The sequence below is a fragment of the Anguilla anguilla genome, chromosome 7, assembly GCF_013347855.1.
Source record: "Anguilla anguilla isolate fAngAng1 chromosome 7, fAngAng1.pri, whole genome shotgun sequence".
Classification (NCBI taxonomy): domain Eukaryota; kingdom Metazoa; phylum Chordata; class Actinopteri; order Anguilliformes; family Anguillidae; genus Anguilla; species Anguilla anguilla.
The window spans coordinates 5,013,109-5,027,507 of record NC_049207.1 but is presented as its reverse complement, the minus strand read 5'-3'; the positions used below and the strand labels follow the sequence as shown (position 1 = coordinate 5,027,507).

The 14,399-nt window shown below is 48.9% G+C and overlaps 1 protein-coding gene across 1 annotated transcript in view; it reads right to left on the bottom strand.

Annotated features, from left to right (window-relative positions):
* Positions 1-14,399, bottom strand: part of LOC118231854 (beta-1,4-N-acetylgalactosaminyltransferase 3-like) — a 50,972-nt gene that overhangs the window by 17,820 nt on the left and 18,753 nt on the right. The window contains exons 2-7 of the mRNA XM_035426173.1: positions 13,660-13,712; positions 11,055-11,123; positions 6,403-6,498; positions 4,803-4,893; positions 2,517-2,617; positions 1,380-1,447 (exon numbers count right to left, since the gene is read on the bottom strand). Of these exons, the coding sequence (XP_035282064.1) occupies positions 1,380-1,447; positions 2,517-2,617; positions 4,803-4,893; positions 6,403-6,498; positions 11,055-11,123; positions 13,660-13,712 (478 nt within the window). The remainder of the gene's footprint in view (positions 1-1,379; positions 1,448-2,516; positions 2,618-4,802; positions 4,894-6,402; positions 6,499-11,054; positions 11,124-13,659; positions 13,713-14,399) is intronic.

Below are 14,399 nucleotides of genomic sequence, written 5' to 3'. Positions count from 1 at the left end.
CTTCAAGAATTATGATCTGCCTCGCATATAAATCCAGATACTAATTAAATCTGGCCTGAGCAATAGCGCCCCTGTCCTGTCCCTCCTGTCCTCTCAAATATGACTTTTAATTTACTAGTCGAGCGTAACGGCACGCTGGAGAAACTGGAAGCTTTGCGTCATTGGCAGAACTTGTGTTAGCACGCTACTATTCGCGAACTTCCGTACCGGCAGCGCTCCTGTGGGAAAGGTCTATTGATTCACACACGGATGCGAGACACTATTGAAACCGCAGCCGCGATCGCTGTTCTCCCAGGCCACGACTACCCAACCCAGCCCACAATCGCAGTCCGTACTACAAGTCTGACCCTCTGTTTGATTCACAATCGTCTACACGGCCCTCGTTATTATTAAGGATGAACCCCCCCCCCCCCGGCCCCCCTCTACATAGTCACGCCGAGGCAACACTTCCTGAACCGCTACGCTACCGTGATCAAAAACACCAGAGCCTCGTTTGAACCCTAATGGAGCGGAGATCTCCCTGCTCCTGCACGTGCGGAGGTGCACTGGCCTACCCTCCAGCCCCGGACTGATTTTAGGGAAGATACGACAGCAGGCTCTGATAAGATCACACGAGAGCTACCGGTCCTTATCTCGGACCGACGGACGCCACTTTTTTTTTTTTCCCCCTTCTTCTCGGAAATCTTGCACAAGAAGACAACCGAGGCCCACGCTTGTCTCTGTCGCGCCAGTCGTCAGGGCGGGCTTTAATTTTACCCGGCAACCGTGTTCGACCTGCATTGCCAGGGTTGCCAGAGGGTTGAGGCGCCGGCATAAACACACCTTCTATAAGACAGGGATGGGCTATTCCGGTCCTGGGCGGGGGGGGGGGGGGGGGGGGGGGGGGGGGGGGAGCAGCAATGTGTGTAGGCTTTTGTTTCCACCAATTACCCTGGCTAAATTAGCTAACTGGCTGTATACACCAACTCGGGTTCACTCGTAGATTGGATCACAGTAAAACATTTCAAACAGAAACACAAAAACAGTCCTTGGCTGTCATTCATGCACTTAATTTTAAAAAATCTAAATAAAGGGCCAAATGGCATAAATGTTAGGCCTACTTAAGTAAGTGAAGCCAGAAAATGGCAAGAAAACCATGAACAGAAACGGCCCCTCATTGCCCACCTCTGCTCTAAGAACACCCTCCTCACTTCCAGCCTGTTCGCGCGAGGCGTCGGCTCACTTCAGACACGTGGGAACGTGGGCTTCGCTCGTCTGTATATAGCCTGGCCGGTCTGCGGCCCGGTCTCCTTCAACCGCCCCGGCACAAAAAAAAAAAAAAAAAAAAAAAAACTGCCTGGCTTCAGACGCTGTTCTGCCCTTTTAAATTAGTGACTCACTCGACCGGGTGCGACGTCTGACTGGCGTACTTCCCAAACTCCCCCGGAGCTGTCCATTCCGTGCCCGTCTGCAAGACAAATGAACGGAAACCAGCCACGTTAAAAAAAAATGAAATTAAATCTATACGACAGCTGGGGAATTATTCTGGACAAACATTCATGGCCGCCGCGTAAGTGAAGGATGGGGACAGGAACAGACTGAAACGGACAAGGCCATCATCATCATAATCATTATCATCACCATCAAACTCTGAACCAAAGAGGTTCAGCGGGCTTCACGGACTGACAAATATTTAATGTTCATTGATGCGTTCAATGTTCTTATCGTCAGCACCAATATCATTATCTTAATGATAATTACAACGAATCAAAAACAAAATCATTATCGAAACCTGACTTTTTTTTAAATTACCATTTGCGATGTACCATCCACGAGCCTTTAAAAGATAAGTTATCAAAGACTGGTGAAATTAACTTACTCTGCCTGTCTTCATATGTACTTAAAGACATGCAAGAGATGCCACCATAATCACGGTTTAGTCGGCACTTCAGTATTCGTCTCTAAGAATGAAGCTATGTGCAGGCTTATCAACGTTGACATCATTCTGTCAATCATCAGGGAGGCATGAGACACGCTCGACGAAATACACTTGTGTCAGCATCCAGTTATTCCTGCTATGCCGACAGGCACGCGTGAGGGAGCCGTTCAAATCGTAAACCGTTGCTTGGCTTGTCCGTACTGTGCCAACTGCTATTTGCGCATTTCTTCCATTATGGCTTGTTGTAGCCAATGACAGGTTTTGTTTTATAGGGGAAATTATTTGTGATAACAGAGCAGGGACATGTTTTTGGAGCAAAATGACTGCGAGTGAAGCTCTTTAGGATGACAGGACAACCCGGTTCTACTGCATTCCAAAGTCTACAGCCGTGCACTTCACATCTACTCTCCAGAAGCGCGCATTTATTCAGCAGAAGCTTTAATCCGCAACGCTGCAGATAATAAAGATGAAAGCCCGAATTAGAGACGACAACCGAATAACGTAATTAAAAGCCAAGCCTCGTAAGAGAACGAGCCAATAAACATAAAAATGTGCATGCGCAACTGCCACTACAAAGGAGACGATTGAAGGGACACACCTTTCCCACCAGCGCCAGCAGACGGACGTTCAAGGGGCTTTCGTCCGAGCTCAGCCAGAATTCAGAGTTGTCATCCGAAGCCACGGCGAACAGGTACTTGCCTGGACCGCAAGGACAGAAAAAAGGGGCTGGTGTTACTTTACACACGAGGCTGGACGGCCGCCGGCTCAGGCCGCGGTGGCCTTTAATTCCAGATGGGGTGACACTCGCTCCGAGCTCGCACCGCAACCTGAGCCCGGGCAGCTTACAAACATAAGCGTGTTATTATTCTTTTAAAAAAAGCACCGCAGGGGAAAGGGGATTTTGTGAAAGTGTTCGGTAAAACGTTGTAAACACTGCATTCATTTTCTTTTCTTTTTGATCAGATCACACGAAGGAAGATGAAGAAACGCAGAAAAAAGTCCCTGGAACACATTTAGAAAAACTTGAACGGCATTGCTTTGGAAACAGTAGCTTAGTTTAAAATATGTGAAACTCACGGGTGAAAGTTTGATTGAAATTTGGCATCATTTTGATTCAAGTAATTGTTTATGTAGACAGATTAGAAATGGCATTTCATAAAATGCACAAATAGCATACGCTATGCATCTTGGATTAAATTTTTTATTTTTTATTTAATAGAATTTGTGTATTCTGTAAAGTAATGAAATAACCACGGAAAAGATCATCTATAATTAAATGACGTAGTTAATAGGGATTTTGATTCATTATGTATAATTGAATAACCTCTAGACCACACGCGCAGTTGAAAAGGCCATGGTAAATGAAGACGGACTGCCAGGAGGAAAATTAAACGCAGTTAACTGTCTGTTACATTATGTTCGGCTCTTGTCATGAATATCGATGGAAAAGGACAACTGGATTCTGATCGGCTTCCCGTTTTAATCACCAGTGTGAACACCAATTACAACACGATCGAATAATAATCCTGTTTTTAAAATGTTAAATATATGGTCTCCTCCTTTTAAATTTAACTTATCGGGTTTACTGGGGTTGTCATTCTACCCATGACTGCAACACGCACTGCAAAAGGAACCTGTTATGAGAAAAGGTCATGCATTGACAGAATTTTTTAGACATGAATCCTGCAGCGTACGCTAAAACCCAAATCAATATGTCCAGCAAACTCGCATCTTTCATGGGAAGATAGAGAGGCCACGTTTGCTTTATTTAAATGCGATAAGGGAAACGCATGGCAGATGGAGATTGATCTTTAAAAAATGACGTTGATGAACACATTAGAAAACGTGTTCAGTCACAAATGCTATAAAGAAGCGCTACAGGTGTCGGAGAAAACAAATTCTTCTACATCATGCGTGCGCGCTCAGCTGCTGGCCGTATGCCAGTAGTGTAGCCACAAGATGCTTAGCATAGGTAAATCGGGTTTGTTTGTACAAAATGCAGCGTAGCATTACAGTATACAAACAGGCTAGGACACGAATGACTGAAAAGCAAATAAATTACTTGCAAATGCATTTAAGAAAACAAACAAACAACAAAAACAAAGAAATGAAATAGCCAGTCAGGAACAACCATAACCTTTAAATACCACATCACACTAGAAGGCTTCAAAAAAAAAAAAAAAATAAATAAATAAAAATCAAAGGTTTACAGGATAAATGTTTAATGGGTACGTGGGAAGGCCACCCCTCCCCAGTATTCGCATGTATTTCTATCAGACGAACAGCTGGCTGACAAAGGAGAGTCCTGTTTCGTGGGGGTCGGGTTACTGGGACGGTGGCAGCTGTGAGCACCCCCCCCCCCCACCTTGGAGCGTACAGACCGGGGCATCGTGACTCGGCGTGCGGGGTGAGGAACACTATTCAGAGGCCGTGTGGGGTCTCACGGAAGCATGCTAGCTTGCCGGCTACTCCGCCTTTCAACAACACAGCGACTCGTGCTTCCAGCATAAAGCCTTCCCAGAAGAGCGGAGGCTGTTATAGCAGCAAACGCATGGACCCACTTCACATTAACGCCCATCGTTTTGAATAATGAGATGCTGGATGTCAGGCGTCCACACACTTTTTTTTGGCCATGCAGCGTACGATGCACGCGTTTGGGAAGTTTTCAGCTTTGCCGTAATTAACGAGCTGTGTAGCGAAGTGTGAACTCGGTGACATGGCTCCCGCGGCGAAAGGAGACGCGCCCGCGTTATCCACACCGGCCCGAGCGGAACGCTAATGGCTGAAACCGTACACCGGGCGAGCGGGGGGGGGGGGGGATAAGTTTTGCCAAAAAATCTCCCCTCCGCCAGCCGAGGGCCCCGCCCTGCGGCGAAACACGAACCGTCCGTGTGGGGGTGCAGGTAGCCGAAGATCCGCAGGCCGTAGTTGGTCCAGCGGGGAGTCACGGCGAGCTTCTTCACGGTCGTCCGCGACTGGAACAGAAACGGGGGGAATCGGATTAGCCGAGTTGCCGCTCGTCTAGTGACCGCGCTGCACAGTTTCAGCCTCTGAAGAGCGTCGACGCCTGGTGAGCAGGCTAACGCTCCAAAGGTGAGGCTCACGCATTATGGGCTCCACTACTTCTCGAGATAAACCTCAGTTATGTTTGAGTCATTCACATTAGTGAAAAGCAAACAGCCTTTTTACCAGGAGGTACTTCTTTTAAAAATGTAACCATGCTTAATAAAATTAACTGGAAATTAATTTGCGAAGCTCTGCTGTAGATCTACAAATACCTGTTTGTGCTGCTTACTGGACAACAGCTGCAAGCGCTCATTACAACATAGTGATGAGTGATTCACTGAAGTATGCATGCAAATCACGCAAGCAACTGCTCCACCATGCAAACAAGTGAGCAATGTTCACAAGTAAAACAAATTTTCACCTTTTTAGATGCAAACATGTTTTGGCCATTGGGTCAGCCTTCAGAAGCTATTTTTGAGTGAGGGTCACACCTGGTTTCATTGTCTGTGATGCATTTGAGGCTGTTATTTTCTCTACTGGGTCTTGCTGCAAATGGCAGTTCATTTTTTATGTGATTGTGTCTGTGTGCATGTGTGTGTGTGCGTGTGTGTGTGTGCAAGTACGTGCATGTGTGTGCATGAATGTTTGTGTGTGCAGGTGTCTGCATATTTCCCGGCCCTTGACAGACGGCGAGCGGACGGAAAAACGAGAAGCCAGAGACAGAGGACGTGAAGCCGGGGGTCGTGACGAATGAGCGTCTGACCCTGCTTTGATGTCTCAGATCGGAAGGGGCTGCAGGCCACAAGAGCCAGTGGCACAGGTCTAAAGCCACGGTCAATGGGGAAGGGGCTGCAGGCCACAAGAACCAGTGGCACAGGTCTAAAGCCACGGTCAGTGGGGAAGGGGCTGCAGGCCACAAGAGCCAGTGGCACAGGTCTAAAGCCACGGTCAATGGGGAAGGGGCTGCAGGCACAAGAACCAGCGGCACAGGTCTAAAGCCACGGTCAATGAGGAAGGGGCTGCAGGCCACAAGAGCCAGTGGCACAGGTCTAAAGCCACGGTCAATGGGGAAGGGGCTGCAGGCACAAGAACCAGTGGCACAGGTCTAAAGCCACGGTCAATGAGGAAGGGGCTGCAGGCCACAAGAGCCAGTGGCACAGGTCTAAAGCCACGGTCAGTGGGGAAGGGGCTCCAGACACAGGCTGTAATCTAAAACCCAAACAGACGCAAGGGCTTTCGACCGGCTTACGCTGTAGACACTAATGAATGCGTGCGATGGGGAACAGCGTGTATCAGTGTTAAGAGTGCATGCGTCAGTAAGAGAGAAAAAAAACAGTACATATATATATATGTGAAAGAGAGAGAGAGAGAGAGCATGTGTGAGTGAGCGAGCGCACCTAGGCATGTGTCCGTGTATTATTGTATCTGGATGGGTTAAGGACTGTACCCAACGCCCCTGGAGGAGGGGAAGGACTCACGTGGGGATAGAGAGGGTAGTGAAGGTTCTTCCGGAGCTGAGCGACAGAGCCACCACACCAGTCCTCAAAAATGTGCATATTCGCTTGGCCTTTATACTGGAAGGAGAGAGAGAGACCGAGAGGGGGGGAGGGGAGAGAGAGAGAGAGAGAGGGGGGGAGAGACAGATAGAGAGAGGGCGAGAGAGAGAGAGAGAGAGAGAGAAAACACCTTCGTGATTTTATTTTCTTTTTTAATGGGCCGTCCCATTAAATCATGTCCCATAAATCAGCAGCAACAATTACTGTACGAGCCGAAGTGTTGTAACGGGCTGCAAAGCCATAAGCAATTCAGAGGCTCCAGGAAACGTACGCGCGGCTGTATAAACAGAGCTGTAAAAATGCAATCTGCGTAAGTCACCCCCGACAGTAGCATCTGCTAAATGCCTAAATGTAAATTCCAACAGCAGAAACACAGCATAAGTACACTGACAATGCAGGGCTCACTTCATTTTTATTAGGTATTAACAGTTCCAGTATGAGACATTATAAAAAATAAAATCAGTATTAAGACATAAAATTTTAAAAAGCAATTGAAATAAATGCAAAATATCAAGGATGTTTATGAAACAGAAATTAAACATACCAATTATCTTACAGTGCTGACAATTACTTTTACTTAAACATAAAATACTCAACTTTTTGAAAAACATTTCTTGGTTGAACAGCCATTAGCATTTAATATGCATAGACTAATAATGCAAGCCACAAAAATCAATCAGAACTGCTTTTGGGATAATCTTAATTGCAATCAAACATGGTGCAGTAAACTCCTGCAAAAAAAAAAAACGCCCTTAAATTTTGCGTGTTCGAATGTCTGCAGCAACGGCCTCACTTATTTTATCAGTTCAACTGATCTGTTGTGTGTCTGGTCCTCCACCCACACCAGTGGGGAGGAAGACACACGAAAGATCAGATAAACGGGTAAAATGAACGAGGCAGTTTGAATACGCAAAACTTTATTCACGCAACAAACTGTTAATTTCCTATTTTATTTCATTTCATTTTTCAAGCTGTGCTAAATGCACATTCAAATACATGCGAAGCTGGAGGTCCAACAGTCCCAGCATGCACCAAGCGCACGGGTATGGATGTGCCTTTAATGTGCTGCTCTAAGTTGCTACTTCACGAGCCTGTCAATCTTAATTAGATAATGACGTTAACATTTAAAGGAGGGCCCTCTTATTTTGTGCGCTGAAGCACCTGTTCATACAGCATGTTGGGGGAGGCTCCATCCCCCTTGTGTTCTGGTTTTGCGACCAGCATTGTGTTTCATAAAAACAGCCTCTTTGGGACGTGCAGCACATTTGGCTGACTGGTGAACACGACCCCCAAAATTGTCCAGGAGGACGAGTCGAAGGAAACAAAGGCCCGATTCAGCAGCGGCAGCCGTCCCACAGAAGGCCGTGAAGAGCGGGGGCGGGGGGGCGGGGACGAGGAAGCGGATTGAGGAAAGGCCCGAGAGGGGGCAGAGATTAGCCTCCTGATCGGCAAAGGCCACAGTCTGTCACAGAAGTACATTTCCGCCACCACCGCGTCCTGCGGGGATTTAAAAGGTTACAAAGGAGACGCCGCCAATGGGATTAGCAGATTACGAAGGGGAGCCCTCTCCCCCTGGTAATACCCTGGGGGGGGCATCATAGACCACCTGTGACACCTGGAACGCCACCCCCCACCCCCATCCCCACCCCCACCCCCACCTGCCCTGCTCTGAGTCAGAGTCCCTGTTCACCTGTGCCTGGCCTCGTCCGACAGCCTGCTTTCACACAAGGCCTTCCCCCCCTTCAGTCGCCGCTGGCTCCCATTCCCCAGATGCCAGGGCGCGGTAACTGGCCACGGAGAGCCGGAATGGCGCCCGGGGTCCGGAGCCCAGGGGCAGGGTCGTTTCAGGTGTGGGTTAATACCGGCTTAGAGCCCTGCGCAGCCGAGCATGCGCCAGAGGGTCGCGGCCTCCAGGGAATTCGCGTGTGGCGCGTAGACGCCCCATCCGTCCCAAACCCCCCCCCCCTCCCCCATCCCCCTCCTCCCAGCGAGGCGGATTCTGACTGGGGGCTAGCCGGTTAGGCCGACAAGAGCTGGCGCAGGGGCAAAGGGCTGATCCCAGCCCCCCCCCGCACCGTTCCAAATATAGCAGGGTGACATGACCCCCCCCCCCCAACAGGAATGCCTTTGCCTCCCCGTCCTGTCGTACACGCTTCAGTCTGGAAGCCCCAATGGGGGGTGTGGGGTGTGTTGTCGGGTTGGGGGTGGGACAGTTTGTGGAAGGGGGGGGGAAGGTCCCGCGCTCGGGACAGTAGAGAATGCCTAGGGGCCTGCAAAGTGACAACAAGGCGGGGGCGGGGGCAGGGGGGGAGGGGGGCATGAGGCGTTCAAAAACGCAAATGCGCACGTGGCGAAGGAGGCGGGTTTTACTGCTTTCATATGCAAAGCAGGTAATCAAAAGGGATGCATATTTCGGTTAACCAAAAAAGAAAAAACAAAAAGCAAAGACAGGAAAATCCCTCCGAGCAGCGTCAAACACGAGCAGGCAGAGCAGCAGGCTCGTGTGTTTTTTTTATGTCTATGGAATCCGCCAACCCATCAACGCTGTGTGAACTGGACTTAATGTGTTCACGGCTATGAACTACTGTCAAATGAACGTAATGTAATTACGCCAACCCTGAACACCGGAGCTGTTCAGCTGCTTCCCTCGTCCCGTGACCGAAGGTTGAGAATCTAAGCAGCCGTAAAAACAAGGTAACGGAGGTCACCAAAATAACAGGTGCGGCGAGGGGCAGGCCAACCGAGACCAAACACACAGCGCAGTTCATGCTATACTTATTGTAAAAGAACGGCAAGAGCAATCTGCACTGCGTTAACAAATGACTCACGGACGTACTGAAGCAGGCCAGGTAACCATGCAGGCCCATGCACTTCACAAGCACGGCAACGGTAAAAAGTTTGAGTAGCGAGAAACGATGTTTGGCCCATTAGATCGGCCACACAAGATCGAGTGAGGGTCGCACTAAGTTTTTTTTTCTTTCTCTTCTCTGCTGCAGCAGTTGACGATTTGAGGCTACACCATAACTCAGTCGCACGAGGACTTTTTTTTTTTAAACCTCAAAAACGGTATTGAGTTACGACCGAACACATAAATCAAAAAAAAATCTTTGCTTGAAAGTGGGTGCAGGTTCAGCCCAACACCATGACTCAACTGAGTCAACTAATCCAGGTCTTCAATCAACGCCTCGGGCGTCTTAGGGCTGGGCCAGAACAAAAACCTGCACCCACACCGGCACTTTTCACATGAGATCGCACCCCTCAGGCATAATAAAAGAGTCATTCTGACACTGAAATGTACGCAGATGAGCACAGTGTAAGTTTGCATGATTCAGACGGCACGCCGTGTCACAGTGTCCCAGAGTGTGCACCCCCCCCCACCCACCCCACTTGGTGAATCACATGCAGTTCCTTTCTGTGGCTCCCGGCGTTTCCAAAAAAAACCGGTAAACACCAGTCTGGGACAGATTCTCTGTGCCGCACGGGTTAACTGACACGGCAGCACCACCGCAAGCGGCCGGCCTCTCCCACACGCCCGGCTATATGTGGCCCTGTTTATTTACCTCTTCCACTCACTCACTCACCCAGACCTCCCTCACTCACTCACTCACCCAGACCTCCCTCACTCACTCACTCACCCAGACCTCACTCACTCACTCACTCACCCAGACCTCCCTCACTCACTCACTCACCCAGACCTCCCTCACTCACTCACTCACCCAGACCTCCCTCACTCACTCACTCCCTCACTCCCTCACTCCCTCACTCACTCACCCAGACCTCCCTCCCTCCCTCACTCACTCACTCACTCACTCACTCACTCACTCACTCACTCACTCACTCACTCACTCACTCACTCACTCACTCACTCACTCACTCACTCACTCACTCACTCACTCACTCACTCACTCACTCACTCACTCACTCACTCACTCACTCACTCACTCACTCACTCACTCACTCACTCACTCACTCAGACCGCACCCACCCAGACCCCACCCACCCACTGCAATTACTTCCTGAAACGAGCCATTTTGACTTGAGAAGCAAAGCGAGCCGTCACACAGAATCTTTTTTTTAACGGCGATCACCACACTCAGTCAGCTTCGAGTTGCCGCGGAGACGGATTCCGCGGTGCGTCGGGTTCAGGAACATCAGCGGTCTTATTTTAGCGGCGTGAAAAGCGACGTTGGGCACGCGCTGGCAGAGACGGGGGGGGGCGGCGGGGTGTTGGGGGGGGTCCTCTGGAACCGATCGCTGCGCATGTACAGCAGCGAACAGCCACATTTTCCCACAGATTCCTCAGTAAAGGGGATGGGCCCGTGTGACTTGATTTGAATTCCAGCTGGCCCCCGAGGGGGGGGGGGGGGGGGGGCGCTTTGAGACGGCATGTGTCCTACGCTCTGGTTGGTTTTCCCACTTCAAACGCCAGCGAGGGGGTCACAGAAAGGAGCCGGGGCGCCGAGCACCCGCCTGGCCCGTCGACGGGGGGCCCCGGTGATTTGTGTGCCGTCCTGGGAGGGGGGGGGGGAGTTTGGGAGTTCCTGTGAGGCGAGAGGAGGGCCTTCTGTGCTTACCTCGGGCCTCCAGGGCTGCGGCACGAAGCTGGACTCCCACGGCCTGCCCTTCCCCCGCGCTCGCCCAGACTAGAGAGAGAGAGAGAGAGAGAGAGAGAGAAAGAGAGAGAGAGAGAGAGAGACAGGGAATGACAGAGAGACAGGCAGCCAGAGAGAGGGAGAGATAGAGAGTCAGAGAGAGAGAGAGAGAGAGAGAGAGAGAGAGAGAGAGAGAGAGAGAGAGAGAGAGAGAGAGAGAGAGAGAGAGAGAGAGAGAGATTCAGAGACGTTGAGAGAGAGTGAGAGGGAGACAGACAGCCAGAGAGAGGGAGAGATACAGAGTCAGAGAGAGAGAGAGAGTGAGAGAGAAAGACAGAGAGATAAGATAAGACAAGATAAGAAAACTTTATTGTCCATTACATTTACATGAAATAGAAATTTGCCTTCGGCATTCTGGCAACACAGTGTAAAACGGACAGTAAAGAGCAGCTAAAACACATAAAATACATTTTCAGCAGCAGCATTGCTCATGGGCAGTGGGGAGGGTTATTTTATTATGTCTCTGTTCAGAATGGCCACAGCAGAGGGCACAAATGACTTCTTCTACCCATTTTTCCTGGCTAATGGGACCTTGAGTCTCCTGCCAGATGGCAACATCTGGAATGATGAGTGAGGGAGGTGGGTGGGGTCATTACAGACCTGGGTTGCCTTTTAGGTTATGGACCGGTTGTATAGGTTCTGGAGTTGCAATTGTTTGTCTCCAATGACTTTGCTGGCCTGGCTGACAACCTGGGTCAGCTTGTTCCTGTGTCTAACTGAGAGGTTCCCACACAGGTGCCTAGGGTCAGCACTCGCATAAATTATGCTCCCCATGATGACATACGTGCAACCCACCCACACATAATCACGTGTGTCAGAAGGAGAGAGAGATATTTTTGTTTGTGAAACAGTATGTTTGGTAACATTCAAATACTGTGTGTATGTGCTTAGGAAAATGCTTCTCTGGTTGTTCTGCGAACAAGGAACCATTCATTGGAAGAGAGACTAAGAAAATCAAAGATTGACTTTTGATTTCCCTTTATTAAACAAACAAAACTGCAGTCACGCAGCACCAAACCATAACACATCCATCCAAACACTCATCAGTCCCCACCCTCTTGCCTGTACTCTCCATCCAAATGTGTCTCCATCGCCTTCTAATCTGCCCCCCCCCCCCCCCACAATACACCCCACGTCCTTTTAAATGTTTCCACGCTCTTATAAATGTCAGGAATCATGTCACAGCACTCAAACGCCACCCTAAGGCACAGGGAGAAACAAAATGGGCGTCGGTCAGCCCCACAGTCCAGAAGCCCGTTTCCCCATAAGGCCCAACGTGGGGAGCGTACCCCGACCACACACACAGTTCAGCCATCCCACCCGTCCCGCTGCCGGAAACAGGCCTCTTCCCCGACAAAAACCCGTCTCGAAAGAAAACTGCACTCCCAGGCGTCCTCAGCAAGCAAAATAACAGCTTTCAGCCTTTCACAGCAGACAGGCACCGCACCGTTTCTAGAACTTTCTACAGAACTCCGAGGCTTGACCGCCTCCAACGCATCACCAAAGCATCATCATTCAGTGCAGAACATGAGCACGACCCAGGTCAAGCAGTGGGGTCCACCCAGATCCCTTCAAGTTGAGTTTGAACGTTAATTATTTATTTTCTTAACTTATCTTTCAGATTTTTCCCAACGTACAGTAGGCAGTAGGTCAAAGTGCAACTAACATTTGTCATAATCGCTCAGACATCGCCTTGGGGTAGAGATGAGGCACAAAGAATACACGGCACCCGTTTATTTTGGATGGCTGGATTCGTAGAGAGCTGGTGTAAAGATTATAAAAAGTGTAAAGTTTTTAAATGTACATTCTAAAACTGAACAGGGACCCTGTCATCCATGCCTATGGGTTTGTTTACATATAAGCGTGGATGGTCCCCAACTGCAGAGGAACTGGGACATTAAATGAGCAATTAAAAGATAATTGATCGACTGAAGCAAGGCCAGTATTCCAAGTTGAAAAAATTCCAAAATTCACCCATTTCCAGAGGGAGAAAATCTCAGCTACACCTAAAAACCTTTATCAAACAAATTCACAAATCCCACAATGTTACAGAACTGCAAAAGAGTCTACAGCCCATGCAAAACACTTCAAATGCATGACTTTGATGACATGTTCCTTTTGAACCATGGGGGATTGTAAAGTTGGGGACAGGCAAACAGATTCTATGCAGTGGCTAAACTCAGTTAGCCTTCAGTCTCCGGTCTCTGGCCTAGGACCCAGAAATGTCAGACCACAGCTTTTTTATGTGGATTTTAAACCTTTATAAGAGCAGAGTGCATCGGAGAGAAAATAAATGTAGTTCAATTGACTCAGGAAAATATAACGAATCTTGACTGATTAAATTGCATATGTCCTTAAGCTGGTCAAGTGCATTTGATTAAATCTAGGCCTTATTGTTGTTTATATTTCGTGATAAGTTCTCATTATTTGGAAAGAACAGCAGGCAAGGACACTGAACCTGACGACAGCCAAATGCATTCCCAAAACGTCACACACGCCACCGTCTCCAGGACCTGGCTGTCCTTACCTCTCTCTCTCCTTCGTGCTTGTACGGGTTCACCTCGTTCCAAGGACTGAACTCTGAAAGGCAAAGAAAGAAGCTCTTAGACAAACTATTTTGTACCAAAATGAAGCAAATGTTAGGTAAACCTTCCACGAAAAACAACGCAGGGTTCTGTGAGAGAATTGAACTCTTCGGGGAAAATGCTCCATTGAACAAACTGAAGGAGGAATCCACCGGTGGCAATGCAACCGTTTCAAGCAACACAAAACATTTTTAAACAGGAAGCACACGCCATTGTATGGTTCCCCAGGGCTTTATTTACAAATACTTGTCATTTGTGCCTGGAAGACCTAAAGTTAATTTCAACCGGAGTTACATTCTAATGCACTGCACAGGGTAAATAAGGTGATAATTTTCATCGGGGGAAAAAAAAAAGAAAAGAAAACCCATCCAAGGTGCTCTTAAAAAACGAGTCATTTGAGGTAACAGGAGACAGGGACACGAAAAGGAGAAGGGTTCCTCTGCGCTGCTCCTCGTGGAGAACATCGGCCTGGCTACGGCACACCGCTCGCTCTGCAGAGCTCCTAAACTGAGACCAGTCTTTACTTATCCCACGCAGGCTCGGCCAACGGGCACCTTCGGCCTACTGTGGCAAACTGCCGCTCCAAATTATGCTCGTCTCTCACCGCGCCAACATGTACCTGTGCTTCCAAAATAAGCGACCAAAAAACGTTAACGGCAGAACAAATTTTTAGGAAAGGAGC